We start from the raw sequence: 16,500 nt of genomic DNA on the forward strand, positions 1-16,500 counted from the left end.
TGAGAAGGTCTGGTCAGATTTGCTTGTAATTCTGCCTTAACATTTTATATTGAAGCTAGTGGGATGATTTAAGAGGAGTCTCACTTAGTTGCTGTGAGCCAAGGGCTAATTTTATTGATTGAATTTCTGGTCCTTCAGATGGAAGTAGTACGTCAAATTAAAAGTAATCATTTTTCTTTTAGTCTTACTCTTTTTCTCACATTGACGTATTTAAGATTGATACTGTTTTTTCTATGCTGTGGTTAATATGTTCGCCTCTTCTCCAAACTCTGGATGTTACATTTCTCTCCTTGATCACTCCTCTCTCTGTTCTCTGCCTGTGCTCACGGGACCCCATCGTTACCTCTTATCTCCGTGGTAAACACTCTTTGTCTTGCTCCAACCCTTGTTTCTCGTCTTTGGATCAATTCTACTTCAGCTGCCAGCAGCGTGATTTCACCTTGCTTTCTTCTTTGGACACACTGAACCCAACCGCACGGGAAGCAGCTCAGTTTCTTTTTTAATGTGTTTTTAAATTGGAGCGTAATTGCTTCACAGTGCTGTATTAGTTTCTGCTGCGAATCGGCCGTGTGTCCACGTGTGTTCCTTCCCGCCGCCCCCTGCCCCCACCCCACCCGCTGGGCCGTCACAGAGCGCTGCGCGGAGCTCCCTGGGCTACACAGCCGTTTCCCAGCCGCACATTTTACACGTGGCGGTGCTTGTATCAGTGCTGCTCTCAGTTTTTCCCACCTTCTCCTTCCCGTCTCTGTGTCCACAAGTCTGCTTATACATCTGTGTCTCTGTTCCTGCCCTGCAGATAGGTTCCTTAGTGCCGTTTCTCTAGATTCCATATGTCTGTGCTAATATACAATATTTGTTTTTCTGACTTCATTCTGTATGACAAATTCTAGGTTCATCCACATCACTATAAATGACTACTTTCTTTCTTTATTCAGCAAGTTCTTTCCCATGTATTCCTATTTTTGCTGATAGCAGCACCACTTTATTGGTTCAATTCATTCACTCAGTCATGTCTGACTCTTTGTGACCCCATGGACTGCAGCACACCAGGCTTCCCTGTCCATCACCATCTCCCAGAGCTTGCTTAAACTCATGTTCATTGAGTCGGTGATGCCATCCAACCATCTCATCCTCTGTCATCCCCTTCTCCTTCTGCCTCAATTTTTCCCAGCCTCAGGATCTTTTCTAATGAGTCAGTTCTTCACATCAGGTGGCCAAAGTATTAGAGTTTCAGCTTCAGCATCCGTCCTTCCAGTGGATATTCAGGATTGATTTCCTTTAGGATAGACTGGTATGATCTTGCAGTCTAAGAGACTCTCAAGAGTCTTCTCCAACACCACAGTTCAAAATTATCAATTCTTTGGTGCTCAGCTTTCCTTACGGTTCATTGCTCACATCCATACACGACCACTGGAAAAACCATAGCTTTGACTAGACAGACCTTTGTTGGCAAAGTAGTATCTGCTTTTTAATAGGCTGTCTAGGTTTGTCATAGTTTTTCTTCCAAGGAGCAAATGTCTTTTAATTTTGTGGCTGCGGTCACCATCTGCAGTGATTTTAGAGCCCGAGAAAGTAAAGTCTCTCACTGTTTCCATTGTTTCCCCATCTGTTTGCCTTGAGGTAGTGGGACTGGATGCCATGATCTTCACTTTTTGAATGTTGAGTTCTAAGCCAGCTTGTTCACTCTTCTCTTTGACTTTCACTGATTTGTCAGCAAAGGTCCGTCTAGTTAAAGCTATGGTTCTTCCAGTGGTCATGTATGAATGTGAGAGTTGGACTGTGAAGAAAGCTGAGCACCGAAGAATTGATGCTTTTGAACTGTGGTGTTGGAGAAGACTCTTGAGAGTCCCTTGGACTGCAAGGAGATCCAACCAGTCCATCCTTTAGGAGATCAGTCCTGGGTGTTCATTGGAAGGACTGATGCTGAAGCTGAAACTCTAATACTTTGGCCACCTCATGGGAAGAGCTGACTCATTGGAAAAGACCCTGATGTTGAGAAAGATTGAAGACAGGAGGAGAAGGGGGTGACAGAGGAAGAGAAGGTTAGGTGGCATGACCGACTCAGTTAACATGAGTTTGGCTAAACTCGGGGAGTTGGTGATAGACAGGGAGTCCTGGCGTGCTGCAGTCCACAGGGTTGCAAAGAGTCGGACACAACTGAGCAACTGAACTGAACTTTCACTTTCATCAAGAGGCTCTTTAGTTCGTCTTTGCTTTCTGCCATAAGGATGGTGTCATGTACATACCTGAAGTTACTGATATTTCTCCCAGCAATCTTGATTCCAGCTTTCGCTTCATCCAGTCTAGTATTTCACATGATGTACTCTGCACATAAGTTAAATAAGCAGGGTGACAATATATAGCCTTGACGTACTCCTTTCCCAAATTGGAACCAGTCTGTTGTTCCATGTCAGTTCTAACTGTTGCTTCCTGACCTGCATACAAATTTCTCGAGAGGCAGGTCAGGTTGTCTGCTATTCCCATCTCTTGAATTTTCCAGTTTGTTGTGATCCACAGAGTCAAAATCTTTAGCATAGTCAGTGAAGCAGAAATAGATGTTTTTCTGGAATTCTCTTGCTTTTTCTATAGTCCAGCAGATGTTAGCAATTTGATCTTTGGTTCCTCTGCCTTTTCTAAATCCAGTTTGAACATCTGGGAGTTCTCCATTCACATACTGTTGAAGCATGGCTTGGAGAATTTTGAGCGTTATTTTGCTAGTGTCTGAGATGAGTGCAGTTGTGTGGTAGTTTGAGCCTTCTTTCGCATTGCCTTTCTTTGGGATTGGAATGAAAACTGACCCTTTCTGGTCCTGTGGCCCCTGCGAGTTTTCCAGCTTCACTGGTTGCCAGACACAGAATTTGTGACTCTCTTCTGGTGTGCCACCCAGATGCTGTCAGGTCGTCTTGGGCACCAGTCTCACTCTCTGGCCTTACTTTTCTTCTCGCTGCTGCTCTTGCCTCCTCTCTGCGCTATCTGCTGACACTGTACAGCCTCTCAAGCACAGCCGCACTCAGAACCTTCAGTTCTCTAATTCAAGGTACTGAAGCTCTCATCTCTAGTTTCAAGCCTCTAGCCTGTGAATCCCTTGAGGATGAGGTTCTAAGTATGGTTCTGTCCAGACTGTGGTCCTCCAGCGTGTGCTAGCAAACCAACTATTTGCAACTTTTTTTAACAAAGAGATATGTATAGTGATTGAGACTTAATATCCTAGAAACATCGAGCACTGCCACAGTATTCCCATAGACCCGTGTAAGCAGACGCATCTCATTGTAAAGGGAACGGATGAGGTTAGGTGCTGGCGAGCTCGAAGTGGTGAGCCGCCTGTGCAGGGAGCTGTGTCCTCGTGCATGCACGTCCGTCTGTGAGGGGTTAGAAGTTTGGAAAATAGGTCCTTCCTCCTAGATAACTTGAGAAGCACTGCTCTCGTTTATATATCCTTAGTCTCTGTAGTGAAAACGGGTGAGTCACTCAGCCGTGTCCAACTCTTTGCCACCCCGTGGACTGTAGCCCACCAGTCTCCTCTGTCCATGGAGTTCTCCAGGCAGGAATACTGGAGAAGCTTGCCATGTCCTTCTCCAGGGCATCTTCCAGACCCAGGAATTGAACCGGGGTCTCCTGCACTGCAGGCAGATTCTTTAGCATCTAAGCCACCAGGGAAGCATGTGTCCTTGAACCCCCAGTTTTAGCGTGCAGTAGGCCCAGTGCTTGATAAATGTTAATGGACTCACCCACCTCTGTGTCCCTGTCCTCACTCCTCTCACGTAGTGTGTGCTCCTGAGGGGCCCCTGCACCCATGTGTGAAGCTCAGCCTCAAAGTCCAAAGGCCGTTCAGCTCTTCCTCATGGACTCCTTTCTTCTCCCATTTATGTCCCGTGAATTCTGCCTGCTCTTGGGGTTCAGATGAGATGCTTCCTCTCCCATAGCATCTCTTTTTGACCATTCTGTATGTCTTATACATCATTTATGACATTGATCAGGCTTCCCTGGTAGCTCCATCGGTAAAGAATCTGCTTGCCAATGCAGGAGACATGGGTTTGATCCCTGGTTGGGGAAGATCCCCTGGAGAAGGAAATGACAACCCACTCCAGTATTCCTGCCTGGGAAATCCCATGGACAGAAGAGCCTGGTGGGCTACAGTCCATGGGGTCACAAAAGAGTTGGACATGACTTATCAACTAAACCACCACCATGACACTGATCACTGACTTGTATCCTTTGGCTTCATATTTTAAAGCATATGTGGCTTGAATTACTAAATCTGTTGGCACGTCCCTTATTTTATTCATCTCTTACGCAAAGCCTAGGGTTGTCCTTGTCTCGTCTCCGTGACCTCCTCTCGTTTGCAGAGCACTGGCACATGCGTCCCCCTCATTTCTCAGCGGCCGTGTAGGACAAGGAAGGTGTCAGCCCCAGTTTCCAGGTTAGAATGAGACTTCCTGGAGGCTTAGGTGATGGCTCAAGGACATATATGTAAAGTGTTGAGCAGCAGACTGGAACTAGAACATTTTCACACTGCCGACCTACACACAATAAATGCTCAATGAGTATTGATGAAATAAATAAAATGCCTCTGTTAACTGAGGAGATTATTGGAAAGAAATTTTCACAAACATTTTGCCTCTTTAAAAGTTCATCTGAGGTAATCGTATTATTATGTGAGACTGAAACCTTTTGATATTTGCATCCTGATAAGACTTGACAATTTAAAGTGAATAGTGGCAATAACCTCCCTGTCATTATAAATTTTCTTTTGTCTCATTAAATCAGCCCTATAATTATGTCCATGTTATCACAGTGCAGGGTTGGGGTGGACTGAGATGATAGTGCCACATGAAGGTGATTTAAAGTGTAGATTCGGGAGAACACGGGACAGTTTTCAGTTCCTATAGGCTCTTATATCCAAAAGGAGATGAGGGTTTTGATGCAGAGCACTGACTTATTGGAAAAGACCCTGATGCTGGGAAAGATTGAAGGCAGGTGGAGAAGGGGATGACAGAGGATGAGATGGTTGGATGGCATCACTGACTCAGTGGACATGAGTTTAAGTAAACTCCGGGAGTTGGTGATGGACAGGGAAGCCTGGCGTGTTGCAGTCCATGGGGTCTCAAAGAGTCAGACATGACTGAGCGACTGAACTAAAGTGATTATGTGTACATGTTCTAGTAATCTAGTGAGCATTTCGAGATAGGCAGATCGCTGAGTTGAGGCCAGTTTTTTACTCTTACAACCTGGAACAGAAAAGAGAAGGAGCAAAAAAAATAATTTTAAATCTCAGGGACATGTGAAGAAGCCACATGCTGTTCTTGCCGTTTGACAAATCCTAGCTCTTGGCTGTCTTGTCCCTCATCCTTGTGTTCCAATGGCTTTATGATACTGCTATTAGAAATTTAGTTCAGTTCTCTCAGTTTATTTTTTTAGATTTATTTTTTAAAATTTAAAAATTTAGCTACTCTCATTTTATTTTTTCCAAGGGCTGGAAACCACTGCAGAGCACACTTGGCTTTTTTCCACGTTCCCCCCTCACGTGAACGCTCCTGTAACCAAGCGCGCGGTCTCTGCGCTCTGTCAGCTCTGTGACGGGACGTGGGAGGCTCTGCTGTTTGTTTGTTTGTACCGGGACTGGGTGCAGCCTAGCAGACTAGGACTGGGGAGGTCCATGTTTCTCTCCACACTCGATGTGCTTCTGTGTTGATTCCTAGTCCCCTTCCTGCTTGCTTGTCTCCCTGGCACCTCATCCATGGCAGCGCTGGCCCACGAGCTGACCAGTGTTCATGACCGAGGCTCTGCCAGGTTTTCCCTGCGCCCTGAACTCATCGGGCCCCATCACAATCCTTTGTTCTGTGGGTTCGCAGTGAATCCTACATGCCAAATAGCAGTATTTCCTGTGCTTTGCTTTTTCAAGCAGTATTTTAAAGATGGAGGTAGTTTTGGTAATTAATCCTTTGTCTGGAACCAGCTATGAAGATTCTCAGGTAGGCTTACACGCCTGTTTCTGGTGCATAGGTGGTCCCCATTCATTATTTTTTCTTCCCAAGCTCGCCTGTTAGTTTTGTCCTTTATGGCTACTCATCCACCTGCTCGCTTGCCCTCTCTCCTTTCTTAAATATTCAGTGTAGCTGCAGGTGCTTAGCTGGGTTTTCTGGATTCTGTTTCTTGTATTCTTTCAACCAGATTCTTGGAAATAAATGTTTAAATGATTTCCCCCCCCTTGAAATGAATTAAGGTAAAAATCAATATGCATGCTTCTCTTCCAGTCTATTAATGGTCTAAATTGCATTTCAGAATATAGTTTCAAAGTTAAGACCTCATGGAATTGTAGCTAGAAATAGCCAGGGAACCTAGCTAGTGAAGGAAGACCAGATACTGAGAGTCAGGAAGTCCTGGGGAGCTCAGATAGAGTGATACTCGAGTCCTTGTTGGTCACGTGTTAGGCGGTGGCTTGTATTGACAGCATTGCCTTTGATTATAGTCTCTGTTCATGTCCTTTTCCTCTCAAGACTGAACCTAATTAGGAAGCTAATCGCGGATGAAGTGGACTTTCTCCCTCATGTCACTCAGCTCGATCTGCGAGACAACAAACTTGGGGGTCTGGATGCTATGGTTTTCAACAACCTTGAAGTTTTACACTGTGAAAGGAATCAGCTGGTGACGTTAAGCATCTGTGGCTGCGTCCTCAAAGCACTCTATGCCTCTTCCAACGGTAGGTGACAAGACCACATCGGGGTTCCTCACGTGGCCCCGAGAATCCACTCAGTGCTGTCAGCTCCCTCCTGGCTGTGACTTTTCTTCCCTATTTAGTAAAATAGCTGTCAATTTTTGCTAAGATAAAAATCATGACAGAAGAATGCTGTTTGGTATTTAAAGCAATCAAAAAGGAAGGACTTATTTATAGTTCCTGACTTGTTTTTCTCGTATTGTGACATTTACATAAGTTATTCCCACTGGTGATTGGCTCTTCAACTTGAAGAACAGACGGGGGTGGGGGACAGTGGGAAGTGAACTGTTTATTGGGCCACCTTGTGAAGATAGTGAATCTGCAGAGTGAAAGTGGAAGGTACGTCTATTATGGATTCCATACAAGGTCTCAGATTTCCTGCTCCACCAACAGAGGACCTCAGTGCAAGAGAAACCTCATTATATACCACAGGGCCATCACAAAGCAAGAGCCTTATTCATCTAATAAGATTGCCTCCTTAGACTTTGGAGATCTTGGCAGCTCTGAAAAAGAAAAGGTTATATGGGCACGTTTGGTGAATGAATGGAGGTTTCTGCCCCTTCCTGTCAGACAGCTGAATGGAAATGAGTGCTCACCGCTGCACTGAACACGTCTGTCAGGCACTTGTGTTCTGTGTCATATAGTGCAGGAGTGCTAAAGGATGGGATTCTTTCTTTCCTTTTCCTTTTTCTTTTTTTGGTTTTAATGAATTTACTGTCATCTCAATGGAGAAATAAACCTCAGATAACTGCAGGTCACCAAAGTGTTATAGGATTTGGCTAGTTGGGAGACATGAAATAGGTGTTGAAGTGGAAAGAATATGAATGTGGTTCATTTGGTAGATGAGCAAAAGGGAATTCTGCTCTCATAGGTACCTGCTGGGAAGTGGTAACATGTACTTATGGAACACATGGCTTGGAGTCAGATGGTGAAACTTTGCAGCTGGTACAGTAAGCTGTAGAGATCCAGTGGAAATTTTTAGTGGAAGAGGCAAGTGATGAAAATGAAACTGTAAGACAATTAACGTGAAAGCAGGGTCCAGAGTGCCTGTATGGGAGAAGAGTGGGATAATCCGCCTTTCCACTAATCCAGGTTATTGCAGTGGTTTCATGTGAGTTAGTAGGAATTTGCAGTTGGGACTACAGATGTCGATGTAGGACATCTGCTCAGAGGTGGTATCTGAAACCGTGGAGGTAAGGTAATTAGAGCAGAGAAGAGACCCGGTACCAGAAGTAGACTTCCCAAACCATCACAGTTAGCTGGGGCCAGATGAGGATGCCGAGAGGAGCTGAGCCTCTGAAACACTTGGTAAGTGTTTAGAGAAAGCAGAAGGGCATCTTGAGACTACTGCATCTGAGAAGCAGAGCCCTTGGTGTCACTTTGCACACAGTTTTGAGGAAGGCTTCCAGATTTGAGTAGAGGAAGTCCTTTCTGATCCTCAGGAGTGCTATTCCAGTGAATGGCACAGAGTGAAAAAGGCTCAAGCCAAGACACATTTGATTATATGCCAGGAACCCTGAGTGTTTAAAAACAGTGATATTCGTAATCTTCCAGTTAAAATTTAGGCTGCATAACAAGAGGAGTGCCGCAGCAAGTGGATGGGAAGAGGCAGGAAAGCAGAGTGAGTGATTTATTTCAGTCTTTGACTAGACCTTGTGACCAAATTAGAAGGTCTCTGTACTTCCCTGTAGTTTAGAGTTAAACAAATGGATATGTTGTGCTTCCCAACCTAAACAAACAATGGAGAATAGAACACAGGAACGATTCTACACACAAAAAGAGTCTCTGTATCACTTGAATGGTGATGTGTTTGGTTGTGTTTTTTTCCTGCTTCCTAGAACTTGTCCAGCTTGATGTTTGCCCAGTTCCGAATTATCTGTCCTACATGGATGTCTCAAGGTAAGAAGCCAGTTCCTGGAGCGCTCTAGGGTCTGCGTGAAAGTTATCTGGATGATTCTGTCTAAACCTGAGCATGAGAACTTTTAATATAAAATAGGTAACGAATGAGAACCTCCTGTACACCACAGGGAACTCTACCTAGCTCATGGGAAGGAAACCCAAGAAAGAGGGGATATGTGTGCACAAACAGGTGATCACTTTGCTGCACAACAGAAATGACCTGTAAAGCCAGCAGCACTGCCGAATGCCCACAGCTGGGAGAGGCGCTCGGTCCCGTCTGGCTCCTGGCGACCCCATGGGCGGCTCTGTCTGTGGGATTCTCGAGGCAAGAACACTGGAGCGGGTGGCCATTTCCTTCTCCGTGGATCTTCCTGCCCCAGGGGTTGAACCCGTGTCTCCTGCTTTGGCAGGTTCTTTACCACTGCGCTCCCGGGGAAGCCCCACGTCTCCTGCCTGGAGCCCTGAAGTGGTGGCGCCTGGCACGGCCAGAGTGGGGTTTCCGTACAGCCCGCTCACTCCTCTCAGCTCACTTGTGCACAAGCTCACCTGCTCACCTTGTATACAGATTCACTGCTGCCATGTATCATATTTACTTTGATTTCCACAAATACTGTAGTTAACTTTTCCCTGAAGGCCCAAAGCATGTATTGGAGCAAATTAGACTTTCATAATCTCCACACACTAAATTGAAACTCACTTTTAACGTAATTTCAAAGGTAATAATCCAAACTTTTCTGAACGACCACAGTACATAGGAGTATATGGCCTCTCAATGTGACAGGCAGCTCATTTCAGTGCATAAATTTGGTACAGCTGCTGTGTAATTTGTCAGGTGCAGAATTTGCCTTTAGTCGTAAAAGTATACCAACCTAGATATTTTAATAATATTTTCAATCATGTTATGTAAGAATGTGTCAGAATTTAGCTGATGTGAGAATGATTACAGTTACAGCTTTGAATTTATAAAATTCTTTATGAGTGGTGTTTCATACACTTCCTACTAAATTCACGTCAATTTTGTGTTTAATAAACTTTAAGTCAGACACTACCCAAGTTCTTTTTATTGTATCAGCCTTGAATATTGTTATCTTCAGTATTGAAATAAGAGTACAGGAGTGGGGTTTGCATACATGGGTGCATATAAATATCTTGAATAGATTTATTCTAGAGAATTGGCCACAGAGTGAATCTGTTTTTCTTTTGTTTAAAGGATGTAATTGCTAATTGGTTCCTATTGAAGCCCCCCCACCCCACCCTGTGAGACTGAATTAGAAACTTGTGCTGTGCTAGTCGCTGAATTCTGTGCTTAAATGCTGTTCATCTTTTTCTTAAGAAAAATTCTCATGTCCAGAGCCTGCACTGTGACACACTCTGCCTTGTCCACCTCCCAAACTCTAGGACTTTTTCTCTTAGAAAACCCTCTGCATCCGATCCTTCACATGTCTCTGGGTGTTTCACCCTCCTCTCTGTCAGTATTTACGTTTCCAAAGGAACTGAGCTGTTGCTTATTATGGTGCTTACGAGGTTCTTAGATTTCCTCAGGGTCAAAGTTCAGGATATTTTATGACTTAGAGGAGTTGTGTTATTTTAGTGTTTGCTTATGCTGAAGGGTACTTTCACTTGCCTACCTTAATGAGATGTTTTAGGGGTTGATATGTGTGTGTGTGTGAGAGAGCGTGCGCTTAGTCATTCAGTCATGTCTGACTCTGTGTGTGAGTGAGTGTGCAGTTAGTCACTCAGTCATGTCTGACTCTGTGTATGTGTGAGAGTGTGCACTTAGTCACTCAGTCATGTCCGACTCTGTGTGTGTGTGAGAGTGTGCACTTGGTCACTCAGTCATGTCTGACTCTGTGTGTGTGAAAGAGAGTGCACTTAGTCACTCATGTCTGACTCTGTGTGTGAGTGTGCACTTAGTCACTCAGTCATGTCTGACTCTGTGTGTGTGAGAGTGTGCACTTAGTCACTCAGTCATGTCTGACTCTGTGTGTGTGAGAGTGTGCACTTAGTCACTCAGTCATGTCCGACTCTGTGTGTGTGTGAGTGTGCAGTTAGTCACTCAGTCATGTCTGACTCTGTGTATGTGTGAGGGTGTGCACTTAGTCACTCAGTCATGTCCGACTCTGTGTGTGTGTGAGAGTGTGCACTTGGTCACTCAGTCATGTCTGACTCTGTGTGTGTGAAAGAGAGTGCACTTAGTCACTCAGTCATGTCCGACTCTGTGTGTGTGTGAGTGTGCAGTTAGTCACTCAGTCATGTCTGACTCTGTGTGTGTGAGAGTGTGCACTTAGTCACTCAGTCATGTCTGACTCTGTGTGTGTGAGAGTGTGCACTTAGTCACTCAGTCATGTCCGAATCTGTGTGTGAGTGAGTGTGCAGTTAGTCACTCAGTCATGTCTGACTCTGTGTATGTGTGAGAGTGTGCACTTAGTCACTCAGTCATGTCTGACTCTGTGTGTGTGAGTGTGCACTTAGTCACTCAGTCATGTCCGAATCTGTGTGTGAGTGAGTGTGCAGTTAGTCACTCAGTCATGTCTGACTCTGTGTATGTGTGAGAGTGTGCACTTAGTCACTCAGTCATGTCTGACTCCGTGTGTGTGTGAGCAGTTAGTCACTCAGTCATGTCCGACTCTGTGTGTGAGTGAGTGTGCAGTTAGTCACTCAGTCATGTCTGACTCTGTGTATGTGTGAGTGAGTGTGCACTTAGTCACTCAGTCATGTCTGACTCTGTGTATGTGTGAGAGTGTGCACTTAGTCACTCAGTCATGTCTGACTCCGTGTGTGTGTGTGTGAGTGTGCACTTAGTCACTCAGTTATGTCTGACTCTGTGTGTGTGTGAGTGTGCAGTTAGTCACTCAGTCATGTCTGACTCTGTGTATGTGTGAGAGTGTGCACTTAGTCACTCAGTCATGTCTACTCTGTGTGTGTGTGTGTGAGTGTGCAGTTAGTCATTCAGTCATGTCTGACTCTGTGTGTGTGTGTGTGAGTGTGCACGCTTAGTCACTCAGTCATGTCTGACTCTGTGTGTGTGTGAGAGTGTGTGCTTAGTCACTCAGTCATGTCTGACTGTGTGTGTGAGAGTGTGCGCTTAGTCAGTCCTGTCTGACTCCGTGTGTGTGTGTGAGTGTGCACTTAGCACTCAATCATGTCTGACTCCGTGTGTGTGTGTGTGTGTGAGTGTGCACTTAGTCACTCAGTCATGTCTGACTCTGTGTGTGTGTGAGTGTGCAGTTAGTCACTCAGTCATGTCTGACTCTGTCTATGTGTGAGAGTGTGCACTTAGTCACTCAGTCATGTCTGACTCGTGTGTGTGTGTATGAGTGTGCAGTTAGTCATTCAGTCATGTCTGACTCTGTGTGTGTGTGAGTGTGCACGCTTAGTCACTCAGTCATGTCTGACTCCGTGTGTGTGTGTGTGTGTGTGTGCACTTAACACTCAGTCATGTCTGACTCTGTGTGTGTGTGTGTGTGTGTGAGTGTGCACTTAATCACTCAGTCATGTCTGACTCTATGTGTGTGAGAGTGTGCACTTAGTCACTCAGTCATGTCTGACTCTGTGTGTGTGTGTGTGAGTATGCAGTTAGTCATTCAGTCATGTCTGACTCTGTGTGTGTGTATGTGAGTGTGCACGCTTAGTCACTCAGTCATGTCTGACTCTGTGTGTGTGTGAGAGTGTGTGCTTAGTCACTCAGTCATGTCTGACTCTGTGTGTGTGTGAGTGTGCAGTTAGTCACTCAGTCATGTCTGACTCTGTCTATGTGTGAGAGTGTGCACTTAGTCACTCAGTCCTGTCTGACTCGTGTGTGTGTGTGTGAGTGTGCAGTTAGTCATTCAGTCATGTCTGACTCTGTGTGTGTGTGAGTGTGCACGCTTAGTCACTCAGTCATGTCTGACTCTGTGTGTGTGTGCGAGTGTGCGCTTAGTCACTCAGTCATGTCTGACTCCGTGTGTGTGTGTGTGAGTGTGCACTTAGCACTCAGTCATGTCTGACTCTGTGTGTGTGTGTGTGTGAGTGTGCACTTAGTCACTCAGTCATGTCTGACTCTGTGTGTGTGTGAGTGTGCAGTTAGTCACTCAGTCATGTCTGACTCTGTGTATATGTGAGAGTGTGCACTTAGTCACTCAGTCATGTCTGACTCTGTGTGTGTGTGTGTGAGTGTGCAGTTAGTCATTCAGTCATGTCTGACTCTGTGTGTGTGTGTGTGTGTGTGTGTGTGTGTGTGAGTGTGCACGCTTAGTCACTCAGTCATGTCTGACTCTGTGTGTGTGTGAGAGTGTGTGCTTAGTCACTCAGTCATGTCTGACTCTGTGTGTGTGTGAGAGTGTGCGCTTAGTCACTCAGTCACGTCTGACTCTGTGTGTGTGTGAGTGTGCACGCTTAGTCATTCAGTCATGTCTGACTCTGTGTGTGTGTGTGTGTGTGCGCGCGTGCCTGCACGCGGTTGGTCACTCAGTCATGTCCGACTCTTTGCAACCCAATGGACTGTAGCCTGCCGGGCTCCTCTGTCCATGGGATTCTCCAGGCAAGAATACTGGAGTGGGTTTCCATGCCCTCCTTGACTACTATACAATAAAATAATTAAGTGTCCAGTCGGTAGACCTTCAAAGCCTGAGCAATGTGTACGTATACAAACACTAAATGGAAAATAATGCCTTCTTTTCTATATTTTAATTGAGAAGTTGATAAAATAGCAAAAAATTTTATTCTCTATAATCCTTGTTCCAAGCCTCATACTTTTCACAGACTTGTTCATCTGTTTTTAAAGAATTGTAACCATAACATACATACTGTTTTAGATTTTTTTTGAGCCTAGTCATTTCACATATTTTAAAAACAAGATAAAAAGCTAACCATCCATGACTAAGGAGACAAATACGGTAACAGATTTATCAAAAAAGTGGTCAATTCATTTAACAATTATAGTTACCATTAGTTTAGTTTACTTGTTTCCAGTAATTATAATTACTGTCAAATGCATAAGTAAATATTTTCAAATCATTGATTCTGAGTCTTAGGGTCAGTGTATGTTTTCATTGCCAGCATTTCTTTCCTCTTGTCTGTGGCAGTGGTCTCAGGGTACCTTCTGGAGTTGGGGAAATTTTTCATATTAATGGTAAAAATGCAGATTGGAAAACAAATCTATTTAATGCCATTTGACTCTTTACCATAACTGGAAGTGTGTAAATATGTGTTTATTGGTTTTCCAGTGGAAGACATCTTCTCCCTAAACTTACATGGGTTTATAGACATTTTGGGATAGTAACTCTAGAAACCAAACTATTTTTTAGACTTTAGAGATAATATAACTGATGTTACTGTGTTCTTTCCTACTTTTTCTTTATTTCTTATTCTTTATCACATCCTGCTTTAGGTTAAAGTGACTACACATATCTTTTTGATTTATATTCACTGTAATTGAGTATTTCCTCTGAAGTTTTATTTGTTGTATGTAATTATTTTGACTTTTGAACCATGTTTTAAGCCAAATTCCAATCAAAGAAGAAATTGTATATTCTTGCATTTAGGAACTGTTTAGAAAACGTGCCTGAGTGGGTCTGTGAAAGCCGAAAGCTTGAAGTTTTGGATGTTGGCCATAATCAAATATGTGAACTTCCTGCACGGTGAGTATTAAGCACAGATTAAGTTAGAGAATCTCAAATAAGGTGAACAATGGAAAAAATTGCTGGTTCAGTGTTTAATTTGTTGTTATGAACCCCTGAAAGAGTTTGCTTTCAAACCTTATTGACTATCTCTTATCTCTCATGGCATCGTTAAGTCGTAATATTTCGTCATGTATTGACAAGTAGAGAGAAGCTTTGACTGCTAGCCAGGCTTGGCGAAGCCTTGTGGAGGCTGATGCTTGGTGGAACTTTTCAAATAAGCCAAAAGAAATGTCCAGAAACTCAGCAAATGATGTGGCTGGTTCACCTCTGTGATCCTAATTCTTTCAGAATCTTTACTTTCTGTCTCTTGTCTTAACATGTCTGTCTTCTTGTAGAAGAAATGTGAGAAGAATTTAATTTAAACTCTAAATTTCCATTTTTAGTTCCTGGGAAGCTCAGTGACTTTGGCTTTGCTTCTCAGGAACATATGACACCTGTGAGCCGAGTCTTACTCAGCGAGCATCTAGGTGGGCCGGTGCAGAGCCCACCAGCATCAGAAGGACTTTGGGCAGCAGTGTGTGTGTGGGACGTGGAGAGAGAGAGACCCTTTTAGAAGATAGCAAAAATAGTAAAAGGTGACTACTAACAAGGAAAAGTAATTTGTTAAAAAAAAATCTTGTCCTGTTACCTTTCCATCTGTTTTTCTCTTCCCTACTCTGACCTCCCCGATTTAACACATGTAGCCTGTTGGAGTTTAAAGCCGCTGTGTCACTGCAGGCTGCAACAAACATATAAATAAACCAACAATTACATAAATACAGGATAACTGATTTCTTATCCAGTTTGCCCGAGTGAATTAATCTTTGATTTGCTCTGCCAGACCACCTGACCTGCCTCTTGAGAAACCTGTATGCAAGTCAGGAAGCAACAGTTAGAACTGGGCATGGGGCAACAGACTGGTTCCAAATAGGAAAAGGAGTACGTCAAGGCTGTATATTGTCACCCTGCTTATTTAACTTATATGCAGAGTACATCATGAGAAATGCTGGGCTGGAAGAAGCACAAGCTGGAATCAAGATTGCCGGGAGAAATATCAATAACCTCAGATATGCAGATCACACCACCCTTCTGGCAGAGAGTGAAGAGAAACTAAAAAGCCTCTTGATGAAAGTGAAAGAGGAGAGTGAAAAAGTCAGCTTAAAGCTTAACATTCGGAAAACTAAGATCATGGCATGTGGTCCCATCACCTCATGGGAAATAGATGGGGAGACAGTGGAAACAGTGTCAGACTTTATTTTTTGGGGCTCCAAAATCACTCAGATGGTGACTGCAGCCATGAAATTAAAAGATGCTTACTCCTTGGAAGGAAAGTTATGACCAACCTAGACAGCATATTAAAAAGCAGAGACATTGCTTTGCCAACAAAGGTCCGTCTGGTCAAGGCTATGATTTTTCCAGTGGTCATGTATGGATGTGAGAGTTGGACTGTGAAGAAAGCTGAGCGCCGAAGAATTGATGCTTTTGAACTGTGGTGTTGGAGAAGACTCTTGAGAGTCCCTTGGACTGCAAGGAGGTCAAACCAGTCCATCCTGAAGGAGATCAGTCCTGGGTGTTCATTGGAAGGACTGATGCTGAAGCTGAAACTCCAGTACTTTGGCCACCTCATGGGAAGAGTTGACTCATTGGAAAAGACCCTGATGCTGGAAAAGATTGAACATGGGAGGAGAAGGGGGCGACTGCGGATGAGATGGCTCGATGGCATCACTGACTCGATGGGCATGAGTTTGAGTAAACTCCGGGAGTTGGTGATGGACAGGGAGGCCTGGCGTGCTGCAGTCCAAGGGGTTGCAAAGAGTCAGACACGACTGAGCGACTGAACTGAACTGAACAGTGCAGGATTTGGGGGATCTAAACAAATGCTTATTCAAAGCAAATCCAGATGCTCTATTGTCATAAAATGTAAACAACGTTTGTTTTTGTGTGCGTTTAACACATAGGACAGTAACAGTACATATTGTTTGCTCATTTAATAGTGTTGTTTAGTTGCAAACTTTGTATCAGCCCTGTCATTGATCTAACATCCAGGCCAAGACAGCGATTCATTAGAAACTGATTGAACCATTCAAGCTTTGTTTGTCTAAGAGATGTGTTTGAAAGGGTTTGACAAAACAGAAAATAATATTTAGAACCAGAGATGTATTGAAAGGAAAAGAAGGTATTTATTCTTCATATACAGAAGAATTGAACAAATTCTGTCACTAGCATGTATACTCATTCTGTAGTCAT

The 16,500-nt window shown here is 44.0% G+C and overlaps 1 protein-coding gene across 1 annotated transcript in view; it reads left to right on the forward strand.

The window, feature by feature from the left end:
* The window catches only part of PHLPP1 (PH domain and leucine rich repeat protein phosphatase 1), a 216,987-nt gene that overhangs the window by 158,169 nt on the left and 42,318 nt on the right, over positions 1-16,500 (forward strand). Inside the window, exons 7-9 of the mRNA XM_061130925.1 lie at positions 6,498-6,700; positions 8,554-8,614; positions 14,137-14,232. Of these exons, the coding sequence (XP_060986908.1) occupies positions 6,498-6,700; positions 8,554-8,614; positions 14,137-14,232 (360 nt within the window). The remainder of the gene's footprint in view (positions 1-6,497; positions 6,701-8,553; positions 8,615-14,136; positions 14,233-16,500) is intronic.

Source organism: Dama dama, chromosome 27 (genome assembly GCF_033118175.1).
Source record: "Dama dama isolate Ldn47 chromosome 27, ASM3311817v1, whole genome shotgun sequence".
In the NCBI taxonomy this organism is placed as follows: domain Eukaryota; kingdom Metazoa; phylum Chordata; class Mammalia; order Artiodactyla; family Cervidae; genus Dama; species Dama dama.